We start from the raw sequence: 18,088 nt of genomic DNA on the forward strand, positions 1-18,088 counted from the left end.
CGCAAAATTATTATTGTTTAGTTAATAAACTATTGATTAAATGATTGAATTTCCTGATTTAGCCTAAATTAAAATATGGTTTCCTTTGTCAACCGTGGGTTAATTCTACTTAATTAAATCCAATAATTGCAATTGAAGGCCACATCCCACGGCCGCATAAATGGGACCCACACTTTACTTTCGGCCTTTTTATTATTATCATAGTAATTTTGGCGGACAGTAATAAGCAAGTGTGACTTTCACAATTAATAAACACAACTTCCTGTGATTTTAGTCCATCTCATTAACTTTCAAATTTATAGCACATTACCAACTTTTTCAACCCCTTCTGTATCCTTCTTTTCCTTTTTTTTTTTAAAATTTATTTTCTCAATTTTCTCGCTGTGCTGGTTTTTTAGTTGCTAGCCAAGTCCTGAAGCTGAAAGTCCACCGTCGCCCGATGATTTGACCGAGAACGATCGGTCAATTCAACTTCCACATTCAGAGCCATGGGCCATTGCTGCAGCAAAAACGTCTCCGTAGTCAACAATGATGCAAACTCCGCCGTCAGCCACTGCAAGCCGCGACCGGTTCCGGCGTCAGCGACGCCATCCGTCGAGACCAACTCGTATGCCGTCAGTCCATTCGCGAGTCCACTGCCCGCTGGAGTTGCACCGTCTCCATCCCCGGCTAGGACGCCGGGGAGGAAGTTCCGGTGGCCGTTGCCGCCTCCGTCTCCTGCGAAACCAATCATGGCGGCAATCATGAGGCGGCGGGGGTCGAACAAGCCGGCGCCGGTGGAAGGAACGATCCCCGAGGACGGGAAGGAGTGGTGCTAGACAAGAATTCGGGTACGGAAAGAACTTGGGGGCTAAATTTGAACTAGGGAAGGAGGTTGGGAGAGGGCATTTTGGTCATACTTGCTGGGCCAAGGGAAAGAAAGGAGAGCTCAAGGGACAGTCCGTGGCCGTTAAGATCATTTCTAAAGCTAAGGTGTGTCGTTTTTGGTATGTGCTTTATTTTTGGTTTGTTCTTCTTTTTTTTTGAAAGTTATTTTTGGTTTGTTCTTAAGTGCGTGTTATTATTATTAGGAGGAAGAAATTAAAATTTTTATTGCTTGAGTGTATTGACTGAGCTGAAACTGCACTTTGACTCAAAGGAGAGTTCGTTACAATGGTGAATGTGATGAAAATAATATCGCATTTGGATTTAAGTTTTTGGAATTTGGATATATTAAGAAGGGAATGTGCGATAAAAAGAAAAAAACTGGTAGTTGATGATATTAACAAAGCGTCGGTGGCTTTCTTCAAAATTCGAATGCACATAGAAGGAGCCAGGAATTCTGGTCTGAATCCTTGGATTAAAGTTGAAAAATATAGCTGCATGGTTTTTTTTTTTTTGGTGAAATTGATTGCCGTGTCATAGCCAGGAATAAACAAGAGGGATGCGATTAAGATTTCAAAAGGAAATAAGAGAAAAACGGGTGGAGAAAGTTTTTAGCAAGATAATTCAATGTATGCATGGTTGGTAATCAACAACTTGGCATTGGCTTACATTTTGTTACTCCTTCAATGGAGAATTAAGATCCAGAGTAGAACTCCCCTCAAGCCTTGTCGGGGCTTGTTTGTATGTTTGAAATTTTCAACGCAACATTTCCCTTTTTTACCATACTGACTGTGTGTGTTTGTGTTTTTACTTTGTTTGGGTTGGTCGGAAGCAGTAATGATATTTTACTTTACCTGCTTTTGCTTGAATTTGAGAATAATTGGCGACTGACTGGATGTTATTTTGGCAGATGACCACAGCAATATCAATAGAAGATGTTCGTCGGGAGGTCAAAATACTGAAAGCCTTATCTGGACATAAACACATGATCAAATTTCATGATGTTTTTGAGGATGCCAATAATGTATATATTGTCATGGAGTACGTGTGCACTTGCCGTAGTGTAGTTTAAAGTTACTTATTATTTCTATTAGTCCTTCCTCAACCTTGAAGTTTTAATTGTTTTTCCTGGTCAAAATCATTTATGTCTGATACCTTTTCATAGTTTAAGCGCTGATTGAACTGAAGCATTCTGCCAGAATCCAATAATAGAAACTAATTTTTAAGCGAACTTTATCGATCAGTTGGTCTGGTCCAAGCATGCATTTTCTACCAGCATAGAGTTAATATGTTTCCTTGTCCTTGAAATAATTAAAATATTCTTTTCTTGTCAGATTATGTGAAGGTGGAGAACTACTTGACAGAATTTTGTCCAGGTATAGTAGGGTTACCTTTTTCTCTTGTACTATCTAGCGCGATTCTTAATGTCATTTTCAAAACATCATGTTTCATATTGTTTCTTTCTTGCAGAGGTGGTAGATACACCGAAGGGGATGCTAAAAATATAATTGTGCAAATTTTAAGTGTAGTTGCTTTTTGTCATCTTCAAGGGGTTGTGCACCGCGATCTAAAGCCAGAGGTGTGACATAGAGGACAATGATACTTTATTTTTTAATTTAGTTCTATGCTGCATTTTATTGTCAATATGTGGCACACTGTTTCTATCTTTTATCTAATTCTAGTTATTAACCAATCATTTGCTTCAATGTGGCCACATTTGCAGAATTTTCTTTTCACCACAAGAGATGAGGATGCTCCTATGAAAATTATCGATTTTGGTTTATCTGACTTTATTAGGCCAGGTAAGATTTAATTGGCTGTTTGCTAGATTCTGCATTGATTTTGGTATTCTATTTGTAAGCAATAAATGTTGCTATATGTAATAAAAATCAAGTTGTCCAGTTATAATTCTGTTAACCTACTCTAATTGCTATGAACTTGCATTACTTGCAGCTTGTTTTTCATCCTTAGTTGTATTAGTTGGCACAATTTGTCATCCATTAAACACCATAGTCTTATTCTGTCCATTAACAATAGAAGTATTCTTGTGAACCATACCTTCAGCTGATATGATGATTGATTAGCAAAGTGTGTCCTGAAGTATAGCATGGCTGGAAATGGCTCCATAAATTCCCCAATTTTGTTGTAAGTGGATTCAGAAAAACTGGCATTAGTATTTTTTACATCTTGATGATTGAATCAACCAACTACTTGGAATAAAAAATGTTGGACTAAATAATTAATCTTTTGCATTCAAACTTTCTATCATGTTGTTCTAGGACGCATAAGAGCACTATCAGCTGAAGAGCCATAGGATAGTCTAGATGAATTATCCTAGTGCTATTTGTGAAAGTATGATGTTTATCTTGTTACTTATGAAAACTTCCCATTTGTTAAACTGGGTATTAAGCTTGTTTCTTCTGTCCACATCGAGAAGTAAAAACAATTAGAGTTAAGCACCAGCCCTTTGGGGATTGGTTGGAATGTAAACAAGTGGTAGGTAACGCATGTGCTGCATGAGTAATACAAGAACATATGTGCTACGTATGTACTACAAGCCTTTGCTCCAACTATAATCATGGCAACAATGTGGCACTGTATTTTAAAAGGAGGCTTTAAGGACTACAGTTCAAGTTACTAAATCTTTGATGCGGTGCAATTTGATTGCAGTCATGTTGAACTTATGATTTGAGATGATCTCTCATACAATTTGTAAATCAAATGCTATTCAGATAACATGCATTCAGATTTTCACATGCTTTCAGTCTCACATTATTGTCTGAATCATGTAATAAATAATTCCTATCGAAATTATATCATTTGTCAACCATTTGTTTGAACCCAAAACATTCAGTTTCTGTACATTTGCAGATCAACGTCTCAATGATATTGTTGGCAGTGCATATTATGTTGCCCCAGAAGTACTGCATAGATCTTACAGTGTTGAAGCCGATATGTGGAGTATTGGAGTCATAACTTATATATTGTTGTGCGGAAGCAGACCTTTCTGGGCTAGAACCGAATCAGGAATTTTTCGTTCTGTGATCAGAGCTGATCCTAACTTTAACGATTCACCCTGGCCTTCTGTATCACCAGAAGCCAAAGATTTTGTGAAAAGGCTTCTGAACAAAGACCATAGGAAAAGAATGACTGCTGCCCAAGCATTAAGTAAGTCATATTTTGAAATGCTATATAAATATAAAGTTATGACCTCACGTATGAGCAGTTTATAGAAATTATACTCTCTCCCTCTCTTTCTCATGTTATAAAATATTTACAACTTTGGTTTGAAGGCACCTGTGAAAATATATATAATTTTGAAAACTGATAAATACCTCTATATTTTCAGCTCACGCATGGTTGCGAGATGAAAACCATGCTGTGCCTTTGGACTTTTTGATCTACAAGTTAGTCAAGTCATATATTCGTGCCACCCCTTTCAAACGAGCAGCACAAAAGGTAGTTTCCTGCCTCCTATGATTAACAAAAGGACAAATTATAGGTCATCCCTTCCCCTTCCTACCCGAGGGAGAGAGGGAGAGACCAAACTGGGAAGTTAAAGATTATGTGGATAGGGAAAAAAATCCTCAAATCAACAAGATGGTTTCTGCTTATTTTATTGGCAGGCTTTCCTATTTTTTGGCATTGCCAACTGACATATGGCACTTGTTTTTCCTACCTTTTGGGGCAAGGTAGCCCTTCCTTTTGATGATATGGTTGTACAAGGTTTTCTTTATAACATTCTTTGTGATATTTTGTCATTGCTTTGTTTTGATCATTGCAGGCACTTTCGAAAGCTTTACCAGAAGATGCTCTTGTGTATCTTAGGGCACAGTTTAGGCTTTTGGAACCTAAAGATGGATACGTGTCCCTAAGCAATTTTAAAGCGGTTGGTACTTGGTTTTTTTAGGTCTCACTTCTTTCCAACTCTCACAGGCTTTTCAGACCTCTTTTGTCTGGAGAGTTGTGACTACTATCAGGCTTGCCTAAGCTGCAGTCTGGTTTTAAACTTTATGCTATCTATTTGATTGAGTCCATTATTAACCTGTTTTGGTTATTTATCATCTACTATTCACAGTATTTTCTCATGATCATTATTATGAAAACTGCAGGCTCTAATGAGGAATATAACTGATGCCATGCAGGAGTCAAGAGTTCTTGATATTATAAATATGGTGAGATATCTTGATTTACCTTCCAGTCGCACACATTGTTTATTTTGAAATGAATAGCACAGGTCATGTTACAGAATTTAGCATGGTTCTAGCTATGTTCATTTTTCATCATTGAAGTTTATCTGTGATTATGGTACACAAGTTTTTGCATGATGTGAGAGTAGCCGGACATTGATGTACATAATCTAGGGTATTTCCTCAATAGCAGTGTAAGAGGAAATGTAGGAGAGAATTCGTTTTTCTTTATTTTACAGGACTAAATGGCAAGGTGATTCATGGATAATGTTGATTTTAGAACTTATTTTTACATATGATTTCTCATTGGCTTTGGGACATTTTTTTATTCCTTTTTGAATTTTCTTATATAGATGTAGTTAATACTAACACTTTTAAAATCTATCTCAAGATGGAGCCACTCTATTATAAAAAGATGGAATTCGAAGAGTTCTCTGCTGCTGCAATCAGTACATATCAGCTTGAGGCTTTTGAAGAATGGGAGAGTATTGCAAGTGAAGCCTTTGAATATTTTGAGCAAGCAGGAAACAAGGTTATTTCAGTAGAGGAATTGGCACTGGTATGTGCATTTTTTGTTTTTCCTGGAAATGGAGTATTCCTTTTGGTCAAGTTTCACTTCCGATCTCCTTGACTTGATTTTTATGTTTATTTTTCTTTGCAGGAATTAAATCTGGGCCCTTCAACACATTCTTTGCTTAATGACTGGATAAGAACTTCAGATGGAAAATTGAGCTTCCATGGGTATATGAAATTCTTACATGGTGTGACAATTCGTGCTTCTAATACTAGACGTCGATAGCATATAAAACCAGGGACATAGAATTTTATTTTTTTCAAGTAAAATTTAAACTTAAAAAATCTTTTGTATTCTTTCATTGTGGATCGAAGAGTAAAGAGGTATATAGATGAATGTCTAGGCAGAAGATCATGGAGACTCGAGTCTACACAGTGTGGATTTTATTCCAAAGGTGTGAGCGAGATCTTTTAGTGCAAGTCTTTATTTAGTTATTTATAGGAAGTGGGAACCAGTGCTTGATGTTGGGAACCTTCGGTGCAAAATAAATTTATATGTTTTGGCAGTGAAGAAGGCTGCTGTACTTCGTTGCTCAGCCAAAAAAAGAGCAAGGGAAAAGGGGCAATAGTTGTTATAAGTTTTGCCTATCTTTCTATTTGTAGAAACTCAGCAAAAACACAAAAGTCAATGAAATTAAAAAAGAAATAATAATCGGTAATATCTTCTCGGTTACCGCTAAAGTCAGCAAACCATGAAGTCAGGAATAAACTCAGCTGTGGAAATCATAGATATCCTCACGACAAGTAAGCCCACAAACATGAGTAGTAATATTCTGAAAACAGAAAAAAGGAAAGGTAGATGTCTCTTCAAAAACAGGTTTATGTACGACATAAAAAAAAAATACATTATGAGATTGTCTTTTCTTGGCAATAAAACCGGCCTTTGTCCCAGGGGGGATTTTGTATTTGCCCTAAAAACTATAAAAAAAAAAAAAAGCCAACTGGCTTTCAAAGTCAAACTGTAGAGCCAATGAATGAATTCTTTGCGATGGTGATTTGGAACCAATCAGGGTCGACAAGCATATTGGACTAATGGGTTTTCGTCTTGAGAACGCAAGGAATTTTTTTTTTTCTTTTTGTATGAAATGGCAAAGAAATGGAAGAAGAGTCAACAGGAGAAAGCACAGAACTTAGCCGGAAACACCTTTGTTTCCACGCATTCAGCGTACCAAATGATTACAAGATGGGGTCAAACGTATGACCAACAATATATGGAAAAAGGAGATGAGTGAAGCTGGCCTCGCACAACATGCCAGCAAGTCGTCTTGATACTTAGGTTTTCAGAGATCGATTTGGGCGGTGGAACTTAATAAATTTGCCACCTCGAATCCCTTTTAACTACGTGACGCAAAGGGATGGGATAGGGGAGCGAGTAAGAAATTAAGGAAAAAAAAAGCCAATTTTCAACTGGATTCTATGCCTTTAGAATGCCTCAATGTGCCATTTTGGCCACATGGGTAGAGGCGTAGAGCCAGCTATCTCCAGCCCAGAATTACCATACATTTAAAAGACTTTTATCCAATCGGAAATACTTTTGCGTGTTGACATAGCCATCATCCCATTGATTAGACATTGGACCGGCATGTTCATAGTATGTCGAGAAATGAAATGAAATGTATATGACTGAATTGATGAGATGATTTTATGCTCTCAAATGGGACTCCTACCTACACAAACGCTTAACCAACATCTTTGCATGCGTGGAGCGTCGCAACCACAATCCTAATGACAGGCACCAAAACTTTGGGACGCCTCGGATCATAAGAAAACTCCCAAAGTCTCAACATAACCATTACTGAAAACCATTCGTTATTAAGACCAAACCAGTTCCAGGTGAAGACATTACAAACAAAGTCAATGTCCTGTATTTGAAACCCATAAGCCATAATCTAATAGTTAAATGTCACTTTTTCTTGATATAAATTAATGAATTTTCCCACTTGTTTACATAAAATAAAAGAAGATAACATAGTAGTACTACTTAATTGATAGATTTCCATACACACGACAAGTCATCAAACAAACAATTTCCCTTTTGTATTTTTGTGCTAATATATATATATATGAAACCGCAGAAATATCCCAGCCTCTGAAACCTGAAAGGTTTGAAATTTCTGGGGCAAGCTATACCCACCACAATCAAAACGATCCAAAAGCTGGGCCATAAAGAAAGACAAAGAGGTAAGACAGTGGAACCCATGCATTAACCAACCCTCAATAGTCGACGCCCACAACTCACCTAACTCTGATCCTGAGTTAACCATGTTCAACTGTAGAGAAAGAAAAGCATGAACTAAGCTAGCAAATAATTAAGTCCGGGATTCAGTAACAAACATTAAAACAAGGCTTTGTTAAGGGGACGGTATGCTAATCCGTATTAAAATGGGCCACCACAGACTCACCAAAACAAATCTAATGGCCACAAGGAAAACCCTTTGCCCCATTCCAAGTTCCCACCGTGTCCTGTACGTCTGCAACTTTACGATGTTCTCAGTTTTTACACCCTCCAAAACGTAGCGATTCCATGCTTTTTAATGCATTCACATTAGCAAGAAAGTTGGAAAGCGAAAACAACAAAAGCAAAGTAAATCAAATTAATGAAATTTATGTGAGAAGAATCTTGTCATTCATCTTTCTTTTTTGTCGCCATCATCTACAAAGCAAGATCTCTGCAATGCTAGAATGGAAAAGAAAAACTAAAAACTAGAGAAACTTAAAAACAAATTTACATGACTTTTCAGAATCGGTCAAATTCACACCCTAAAACACCAGATGTGGTGGTGGTGATGGTGATGGTGATGGTGATGGTGCTGGTGCTGGTCTTTATCGATCTTGCCTTGAACATTGCGGAACTCCTCTACATGGCAAGGGATGGTGATGGGGCCTTTCTGATCGAATCCGTACTCTTCCTCGGCTTCCTTCAAAAGCTGCATGAAGAGTGGGTGGTTGATATAGATCACTGGGATTACAAACCTTTGTTGCTCCTCCCCTTGACCTACCAGGATTGCCAGACACCCCTTTGGAATATCGTTCAGGTCCTTCTTTTCATGGTGATGAAAGCTGTGAAGGTGAGGCGTATGAAGGTGGAAATTCACGTGGTGTTTGTCTCCACTTCCCATAATTTTTCTTCAGCAAACTACCCCCAAATTAAGCAAGAAGAAACAAGGAAAAGAAAAACCTTATAGTTCTTGTTAAAAACAGGAGAGCTTTGGTTTCTCGAAATTAAGGTTATAAGAAAACCAGAGAGAAAGGCCAAGGATCAGAAGCAGAAATGGCGAGCTTGAAAAGGGTTAAAGAGGAGTCTGTTAAAGACCTTGGAACGTTGCTCATGATCAATGAGAATCAACTGTAAAACAACATATGAACAAGAAAGAAAAGTGAGAGATTGTGGAGAACTAGGTTCCGGTATTTATACAAAAAGAAATGGATGGGTCATAAGGAATGGAGAAACAAAGAGGGTTCCACTGTTTTGCGTAGCTTATACACAAAGGCTTTTGGTCTTTGGGGAAGTTCCAGATAAGCCTTATGGAAAGGCAACGCCTGAACTGGTCGTCTCTCTCTGGTTCTTCACTGCCTTCTTATTGTTGCCGTCTAAGATATTGCTAGCGTTTATAATTTTTATTTTCATTTTTTACAGCTACGCGAAATTTGACACGTCAAAGGCTTTGCTATTTCCAGGAAACAGTTTTGCTATTCCGAGATATTGGCTATTGATGACGCAAGAGTTACGCAATATTTGGAATTTGGAAGTCAACCCACACCATTTCATTATCCTTAATGATTTAATACCATAAAATCAACTTGATTTTGCTATCTGCATCAATTCCATTCTTTTTTTTATCCCAATTAAACAACACCTGCAAGTATTGAATCAACCATTACACACCGAAACAGCTAAAGCTAAGTAACAAAAATTATTTTTTGATTCTAGTAATTTATTTTGTTGTTAATTATGATGTCATTTTTTGGGGTAATTATATCTTTTTCTTATGGATTAGGATGAAACCAATGTAGTTTTTAAAATTATCCAACCGAAAATCATTTCGTCGAATTTGAAATGCGGGTTTTATGGGATTAACATTGATTGTCCATAGAATTATCTTAAGCTGCTCATAGAAAAAATTCTGCCTTATCTGAAAACTAACTCCCGAAGCAGGCCAAGGCTGCTGAGCGGAGACGACAAGAGGGTAACGAGTGGCAAACACTTCGCCACATTGGCAAGCGCGGGGTCCACGGGCCCGGTAAATCTGGCCGACACTCGCGGGCATCTACCACACGTCGGCGTTCCATCGCAACCAATCAGGAATGGTCACCTCAGCGTAAGGGAAATTTTATTCATTCTGCTTAGAACAGAAACGATCTAAATGGGCATCGTGCCAACATGGTACCCAAAAGCCAAACGCGGTCGATGAGATGAGACAGAGGAACTAGTCGTGAATTGTCAAATTTGCCCATCAAAGCAATCCTAAAATTACCAACCCCACGTGGGACCCTTGATGCAAAAGGTCGCCCACCCGACTCGTGCCAGATTTTTCTGCTAATTTGTTGCTAAGAATCGTTATTTTTGTTCAAAACGACCACATAATTTTTCACGCACGTGATAGATCATTCTGTTCACCCAAAGGAAAACGTTTTCATCAAAACGGTAAGATTAGCAAGATAAATAAGGAAGTTTTGATGAGTAATTAAAAGATACTTATGTTTAGTTAGTAATTAATGGAGGTTGGGTGACCCACTAAAAGGGGAAAGTCAAATGGAATATGGTTGTTGCCAAGCATCCATTTGAAAGTTGAAATAGTATTAGGTGGCCGCATTTTTATCTCTTTTCTCCAAGTTTCCAGATAAGCATGTGCCCTTTGAGAATTTCTTAGTGCCAAACCCGATTAAATCTTGACAACAAAAGCTGGTGACTGATGATCAAAACAAATATGAATATTTTTTTTTTTCACTTTTTTCACGGTCACGATTGTGGTGGGCTCAATTCTAAGTATTATCTGTGCGTGTTTTAATATAAAGAGGAGGAAAAATTTATGCAACGCCATCTTCTTCTTTCTTAATTTGATTCTCATAAAAAGCCAAAGGATACTTTGGGTGGTTTTGGCTGTATTTGGAAGCTCCGTTTTTCCTCTTTCTTTTTGTTGTTGTACGTTGCCATCTGTTTAGCATTTTTCATGGGTTTAGGGTTAAAACAATCAAAATTAATTGCATGAGTCACGTTGTTCATATTAAGATGAAAACGATTTACGACCCTGATCCAAATTTATTATCAGTACATAAGTGGACCACTTTTTTTAGTTATTTATTTTGGGATTGGACTGAACTCTGAAGGAAACGTAGCGCTTTATCCTAAATGAATCTAGATCTTCCCCTTCGGTGTAATTGATGACATTTTCCCATATCTGAACTCATGTTAAATTAGAGTTATTCCACCGCTCTACATGTTCATATAGCCAATAGATGAAGTCCATCCAATCTTAGCGTAAAAACATAAAAAGGGTAATCGAGGTTTATCCAATTTTAAGTCAGTGCCGAACAAAAGGAAAGGAAAATGGGTGAGTGAAAGATGCAAATTGCACAATTAAAGGAAGCAAGGAAGGTATGAATAGATGGAAAAGTATTCCAAAAAGCGAGGGGCGGGGCGGTGTGGGGCTCTCGGCTCTAACTTTGTGACAAAGAAAAGAGTGAAGTGAGGCGTAATGAGGGGCTTTTCTCACTCCTTTTTTGGCTCCAACGGGAAATGTTGAATCGGTGTTTTCTGTCAAATTCTAGATAGGATGTCCCTTCACATGATCTTCAACATTTGATCGATCAGCGTGCCCTACTATGATTAGGGTATCTAATCTAAATGACTCGATTTGCTTTTGAATCCTTTCTGTTATCTCCCTCTTAAACATTCCAAAGTTTTAAGGGTGGTTTGTAGTTTTTTTTATTTTTTGGATTATTAACATGATTTAATAGTAATATTTTCATGCCTTGAACTAAAACACCTATGTTGCTTTCATTTCGTTAATATATTTTTTAATTCATGCTAATTACTAGCATATAATTTCTTTTTTTTTTTACATTTATATAATTTCATTAACGTTGTAGTCCTAGGAGCTCAAATGAAGTCAAAGGCCCAAAAAACTCTGGTCATATCCACGAGCTTCTGATAGGCACAAACCCTTTTCAAAGTAAGATAGTCCAGTCGGGAACCTATATATATGGTCCAAGACCATCTGGGTCATAATCCATTACCTGTAGTCGGGGCCATTTGCTTTGCGAAAATGTAGATTATTACCCAAGTTTTAAGCCCAAGTTAGCAGTTTGTAAAACATCACGTTTAGAAAGACGTGTTATAATTAACGTGATGCTTTCGTATAAATTTTTTTTTATACTCAATTAACTATATAAACTATATAATAATTTTATATTTACACAACACAATTATAATCTGTCATCACAAATTACCAACCCTGACCTTTTCATTTGTTCACTCAAATCTTCCTTTAATCAGCAGTGTTTTTTTTTTGTTTTTTATATTGTTGAAAAAATGTGTATATTCCGGTATTGGAGGATTAAGTTAGCTTACAATTTCCTCTTTGCTGGGTGCTTATAATGACTATAATTTAGCAGTAAGATCAGTTTCTTTGTATCAGTGCAAATTAGAATCATCAAATAGCAGGCAAGATAAAATCCATTGTGTTTAGAAATTAGTCTAATCCATAATTAATAGTGATAGTGGAAAATAAAAGCCAAAGATGTACTTTATCTAAATCTTCTTCTATCCTTGTACAAATTTTGAAGACAAGATGCTAACCTTATCTCCATAATCTCCGGTGAATTTGGTTTGATATGTTGTACTTGTAAAAGGATAACAGACTCCATTTCCACAATGATTTTAATTTCTATATGTTTTTTTTTTTTACCTTTAGAAGAAACAAAATGCATTTCAGTTAAAAAGAAAACGAAGAATGAAAAAGAAAAAAAAATGTGACCTCATTTACAGGATTTTATTTTTATGTGAAAATACGTTTGAATTAATTCTCATTTTTAATCAAAACATAATAGTGATATCAAGTTGAACCCTATGAAATAATTCATATTTAATTGATAAATTAATGTATAATCTCATCTTTTTTTTTTTGGTATAGAAACAATATCAACTACATATGTTACCGTATTGTACTTAAACGAGATATCTCAATGATTAGAATTTAAAAATTTTTTAATTTCAAATCTTAAAAGGAAAAGAATAGGGAAAATTATGGAAATCAGGGGTAATTATCTCTTGCGATGGAGTAACTCCAAATAAAGTAAGTTTTCACATATAAAAGGGGAATGCAAACGACGGCCTTCATTTTTTAATAGACCCCGGCAAGGCATGCGCGAGACCCGAAAATCCTTGCCAGGTTAGCAAACCGTTTCCCAAGAGGCCTAAGGCTAAGGATGTCTCCGGTCTTTTCATTCCATAGCCAGCCTTTTTTATGGATAAAATAGAAGAATAAACAAATAGTTGATCCAACAAGAATTTCGTTTTAGATTAAAAAAAATAAAAGGCAGACAGGCAGGCTCCAACAAGCTAGGCTTCGTTCTTCAATCCGGCTCTCTATACCCAATAAAACGACGACAAAAGGGACTATGAGAGACAAGTGGTTGCCACCGCCGGTGTATCTTCTCTGTTTGCAATGCACATCAGGATATTTTCTTAATAATTAAAAGCATTCCCGGTGGGTCATTTCCGATCTAAATATTCTTATATATTGGCCGGCCAATGAATTGCATTGTTAACATTTGTGTCATCAGCGTTGCAATAGTCGCTGCTCTTTTTTCTTTTTAATCGTGTGTCGATCTGAATTTATAAGTTTAGAAAACAATAATTTTTTGGTCTCTATTTATTAAGCGAGGAAGCCTATAGACATTACGTTTATGCACTGAATGTATTATTTTTATTTCGTTTTCGTCGTCAAAACTCATGCAGGCATTGGCCTCTGCTACTTAGTTGCATTAAACTTATTTTCCTTTCTGAAATGGTTTTGCAACTTTTACTGTATTAATTAACCAGCTTCCAGCTTCCAGCTTCAGAATTTATATGATCGGCTCAACATTTCAAGTACCAAAACGGAGTAAACATAGAATAAAAGAAAAATGAAAGAGTAATACTCATTTGGACCTCTTTTTTCTCATTTTTATGTGCAAAAAGTCTTTTTCCTCTATGTGTAGTAAACTTGGGAGAATAAAAACAAAATTCTAAACGACACCAAAAACGAAAGAAGTAATGTGTGGCTGTCTGCTAAATGATTCAATTACAGAGGAAAGCAATTTATCCAACATATCCTTGAAATTGGCACTCTGAATTCTTCTCAGCCTGATAATTTGATCATTTGAAATCGACCTACCACCATCGGATTCACCACTATGTCGCGGCCTTAGGCATCCCATTTCCTATACACTATCCCCATTCTCCACGGGCAGGGTCCGTGACGACTCCCCTGGCAACTCTCTCCTCCTCCTGCTCCCGCGGCCAACGAGTCTGCGATCGGTTTAATCACCAAAATGCCCTCTACAACCACTGCGCACGTAAACGTGCTAAGGAATACAAGAAGAGCAACTCCGTCGAATGCAGTCTTGTCCGGTGTCCAAAAGACAGACAATCCCATTAACAGGATTTGCAATGCCAACGTTATGATGACAGTGAAAGCGAGGGCAAAGATTCGAACCCTGAGGGCCTTGTTGATTACATGAGAGACGACTCTCCAGAACGATAACAAGAATGACAATGAAAAGATAGCTCCAAAAACGCCGAACAAAATGGTGCTTAACAACGGGTACGCACACAAAACCATCGTATTTTCATGGCTGACGATCCAACTCCTATGGAAAGGTTCTGGGAAAAGTATCTTCGGACCCTGGAAAAAGAAAAAGTAAACTTGTAGAATGAAAATGGGAAGACAGGAGGCCAAGACAAAGAAAACGCTGAATAAGCTTCGTGGGCTTGTTTTCTTAACGGAGACATCAAGCAAGAAAAGTAGGGTTACTAGGAAACCAGGCTCAAAGAACCCTAAAGAGAGAACAAGGTGGACTTTGCAGAGGTTGGCTTGTTGTGGCACGGTTAGTTGTGGCACGAGAGGATAAACAAATCGTCTGCGAAACAAGGGCAAGCGAAGCACTTCGGTCAAGGCCCAGAACGTGATGAAGAAGACAAAAAGGAATCGGACGGTCCACAGAGAGTTGAAATTCTGCAAATGACGGGAGCTTTTGGATTTAAAACGGAGGTGAAATATGAAGCAGATAGAAGAAAGAGAGAGGAGGAGGAGGGCAGCGATGAAGGAGATGGTGGCATAGTCGATGGCGGAGTCAAGGAATGGTAAAGTAGAAATAAAGAACATGGCACACACGTTGGCTATAAAAGATGATGATGATGGCAAGGGCGGAAACTGTTAGCAAATATCTGAACGGTACTGTAGTGGTGGCCGCGGTGATGGTGGCGATGATAGTAGCAACAAAGGTTGGAAGAAACGTAAATCCAAGGCATAATTGGGCGGTCGGAGGGGGTATTGGGGAGAGAAGAATTGGTTTGATTCTCTCCCCTATACCCAACCGGGGGGAAACAGGCTGGTGTACAGCAAGAAAAGATTTTTGGTGGGTTTCTTTGGAGAGAGAAAAAAATACAGAGAACGGAGAAAATGAGAAGTTTTCTGGTGATATGTGAGGGCTGCTTTAATTTCGGTTGTCTTGCGGTTGTAGCAGTTTTCAGGGCATGAACATTATGGGCTTATTGAAGCTACAGATCGAATTTAGGATTTTTTTTAATAGCAAGCTGTCTGCGGTTTGGACAATTTTATAGGAATTTTCATGGATACGTTTGTTGGCTTTCCATATATTTTAACGATTGAACCCGTTTTCCAAAACAGACAGATTTTTGGTACGTTATATAGGATCCTGAGGCAGCTGATCTTAGCTGTACTGCAAGGATATGCTTCAGGCTGGACGCATTTAATTCTAAGGTTTCATATGTAGGAATATCAGAAGCTTTTTAGGGTGAGATTGTTTGATTTCCAATTCCATGCTGTAGAAAATTCAGAAGAGATTTCTTTCTCTTTTAACTAGTAAAACTTGTTAGAAAAGTCAAAAATATGCATGACTACTAATTAGAAGGCTAATGGCCAAAATATCCGCCCATCAGATTCCAAAAAATTATGGATCACACTTCCAAACTATCAGTCAAATATCGCAAGTCCTTTTGTTGACCAAGTCGGTTCATGGATGACGGGTTGGAGGCTTAAAGCTAGCCTTGGAGGGTTTAACTTGATTATCTGAGCCTTGAAGTTTTGACCAATATGATATTTAATCGTGGTAGGGTACGTATTAATATTATTTTAAAAGCATGCAGTGCAGGCACGGCTTTTGGTTTTCTCGTTCATAACCCAATCAATAAGCAACGGGCTCTATCGACTATGCCACTTTTATCCTCTGAATTCATTGATTAATCTCTCACTTAAAGGTTTAATCTATATATCAAACAAACTGTCAATTTTTGCTAGATTGTTTTTTTTTAAAAAAATTGAAGAACATTTAGGAGATATTTACTCCTAATTGTTATGCATTGGGCATGAAGACCAATTCTTTAACCCCTAGGCAACGTTGCCTTGAAGCCTTTTGGGCCTGGAACCATTCACACGGCCGTCTTCCCAAGTATCTTTGAAAAGTTTAATTAATTACATTAATATAATTTAAATACCTGAGTATGCTTCTGAAAAGTTTAATTATGATCATTGATTTAGTCTTTGTATCTCTGAAATGATGCAAAGCCAGATGAGGGGCTAAAGGCATAGATCGATATGAGGATGATAATAGAAGCCTAATAGGGTAACCATAACCAGGCATCAAATTACAAAAACAAAATTAGATCACCATTTGTGAAGTAATTTAATTAATTTGGTGCTTCAAAAAATGATAAGGGTGCAGGCTTTTTCTTTTTTTTTTTTTCTTTCAAACATGCAACCATATACACCTACTAAACAAGAAGACACTCATTTTGATTCAGATCCAACTTCGCAAGAGAATCAGTACAGTGAATAATTTTTCTAATATTATTTCAAAAGAAAACACAATTAATGACTTCTTATAATACATAAATTTATTATGAAAATCTCTATTGCTTCCACAAAGTATTTTGTAAGGATTTAAAACCCAAAGACAGCAACCGCAGAATCCACAAAATATAGCAATAAATTGTAGTGGAAAAACGCATCAAGACTTTAAGTTGACCAACTTGACCGAGCAATATATAAAACCTGCATTTGCAGAGATCACTTTCTGTTGCACTTTAAAACTTAAGACGTTTCTTCTTTCCACTTTGTCTCCGTGCCTTGCATATGTACACCTGCCGCCCACTACATCCAATGATTATACTATAGAGTAAACTTGTAGTAGATCATGATTTTCGTTCTTCAATTACTCAGTGGTCCAGAAGCACCGGCAGCTGCTTGGAGAAAGGAGAATACGCCTTTCAAGACTCTCCACTCTCATGCCTAATTCGCACCCTTCTTATTTTCTTTCATTAGTCTTTTTTTTTTTTCGTTTTTGGTGCATTGTGAACATTACATAGAGGTTAATTAGAATTGACCCTTGCCATTGATTATGATTCATGCAGGGCGAAGAGATCTAGTCATTACTCTACCTATTCCACAACTCAATGTTTTTAATAGAATTGAAGGTGGGGGAAGGTAACTGCAGCGCAGGGCGGCCCACCACCCCTTTCTGATAGTTCTAATTCTTCACAAATGTTATCATATGTACATGTCCTAAAATGGGTAAATTCCTCTTTATAATTTTCCTTAAATTCAGGCATCAAATTATCAAATGAAGCGAATAGCAAAACGGTTCAAAGTAATCCTTAAATTAGCTGCCAACACCTTGTCAAACTTCATGCACGTGCTATCTTTTGCTTTTGGAAATCGATTTTACATGGAAAAAGGTACGTCTGTGTAGATTGGCATTGAGATTTCTTTTCAAGGGGTGTAGTCAATTACAGGGAAATGACAGTCATCTGAATGAGATTGTGGATCTCGGGAAAATCTGTAAGCAGTCGCTGACGTTCATAAGTGGAATGCAGTTTTGAGAATTGTGAAAATACAGTGATAGCTAGATTTATAATAATCAATCTTCTTCAACCCCAAAAAGAAATCGTCCTTCATCATCAACTTCCTCAGATCTCTGGAAAAAATCATACTACTGCATGGCAGACTTCAATAATGCCAATTAAAGGATCTCAAAAGTCAAGAAGAGAGCTGGAACTCTAGACTCCATTTGTAACTGATGTTTACTTCAACCATTAAATTTCTCAACGCGATAAAACAGACAAAGTCATGCCACTGTGATCAAAGTTTCTCCCACCTCAATTGCCAACATCTTTTAGCTAAGTAGGTTATACACAGTCTCTATTTAACATATGGGTAAAGCCGGGTAAGACTAACCTT

The 18,088-nt window shown here is 37.3% G+C and overlaps 3 protein-coding genes across 4 annotated transcripts; 1 reads left to right on the top strand and 2 right to left on the bottom strand.

Annotated features, from left to right (window-relative positions):
• Positions 1 to 288: 288 nt before the first annotated feature.
• Positions 289 to 6,131, top strand: LOC110417295 (CDPK-related kinase 4-like). 2 transcript variants are annotated; one of them, XM_021429566.2, is made up of 11 exons: positions 289 to 972; positions 1,775 to 1,905; positions 2,199 to 2,240; positions 2,335 to 2,443; positions 2,588 to 2,666; positions 3,736 to 4,032; positions 4,214 to 4,323; positions 4,649 to 4,753; positions 4,977 to 5,039; positions 5,446 to 5,613; positions 5,716 to 6,131. In XM_021429566.2, the coding sequence occupies exons 2-11, from the start codon at positions 1,775 to 1,777 to the stop codon at positions 5,851 to 5,853; spliced, it is 1,242 nt and encodes a 413-aa protein (XP_021285241.2). In that variant the 5' UTR covers positions 289 to 972; the 3' UTR covers positions 5,854 to 6,131. The 2 variants fall into 2 exon arrangements, with proteins under 2 accessions (XP_021285241.2, XP_089639154.1); XM_089783028.1 differs by having other exon boundaries at positions 671 to 986.
• Positions 6,132 to 8,221: 2,090 nt separating this feature from the next.
• On the bottom strand, positions 8,222 to 9,205 carry LOC110416336 (SAUR-like auxin-responsive protein family). Its single transcript, XM_021428312.2, has one exon. It carries the CDS (start codon positions 8,744 to 8,746, stop codon positions 8,381 to 8,383), a length of 366 nt encoding a protein of 121 aa, XP_021283987.1. The 5' UTR covers positions 8,747 to 9,205; the 3' UTR covers positions 8,222 to 8,380.
• A 4,550-nt stretch (positions 9,206 to 13,755) lies between these two features.
• Positions 13,756 to 15,494, bottom strand: LOC110420811 (uncharacterized). Its single transcript, XM_021434189.2, has one exon. The coding sequence runs from the start codon at positions 14,993 to 14,995 to the stop codon at positions 14,036 to 14,038; it is 960 nt and encodes a 319-aa protein (XP_021289864.1). The 5' UTR covers positions 14,996 to 15,494; the 3' UTR covers positions 13,756 to 14,035.
• Between the last annotated feature and the right edge of the window lie 2,594 nt (positions 15,495 to 18,088).

Source organism: Theobroma umbraticum, unplaced genomic scaffold, assembly GCF_002168275.2.
Source record: "Theobroma umbraticum cultivar Fairchild unplaced genomic scaffold, ASM216827v3 scaffold_30.0, whole genome shotgun sequence".
NCBI classification, from domain to species: domain Eukaryota; kingdom Viridiplantae; phylum Streptophyta; class Magnoliopsida; order Malvales; family Malvaceae; genus Theobroma; species Theobroma umbraticum.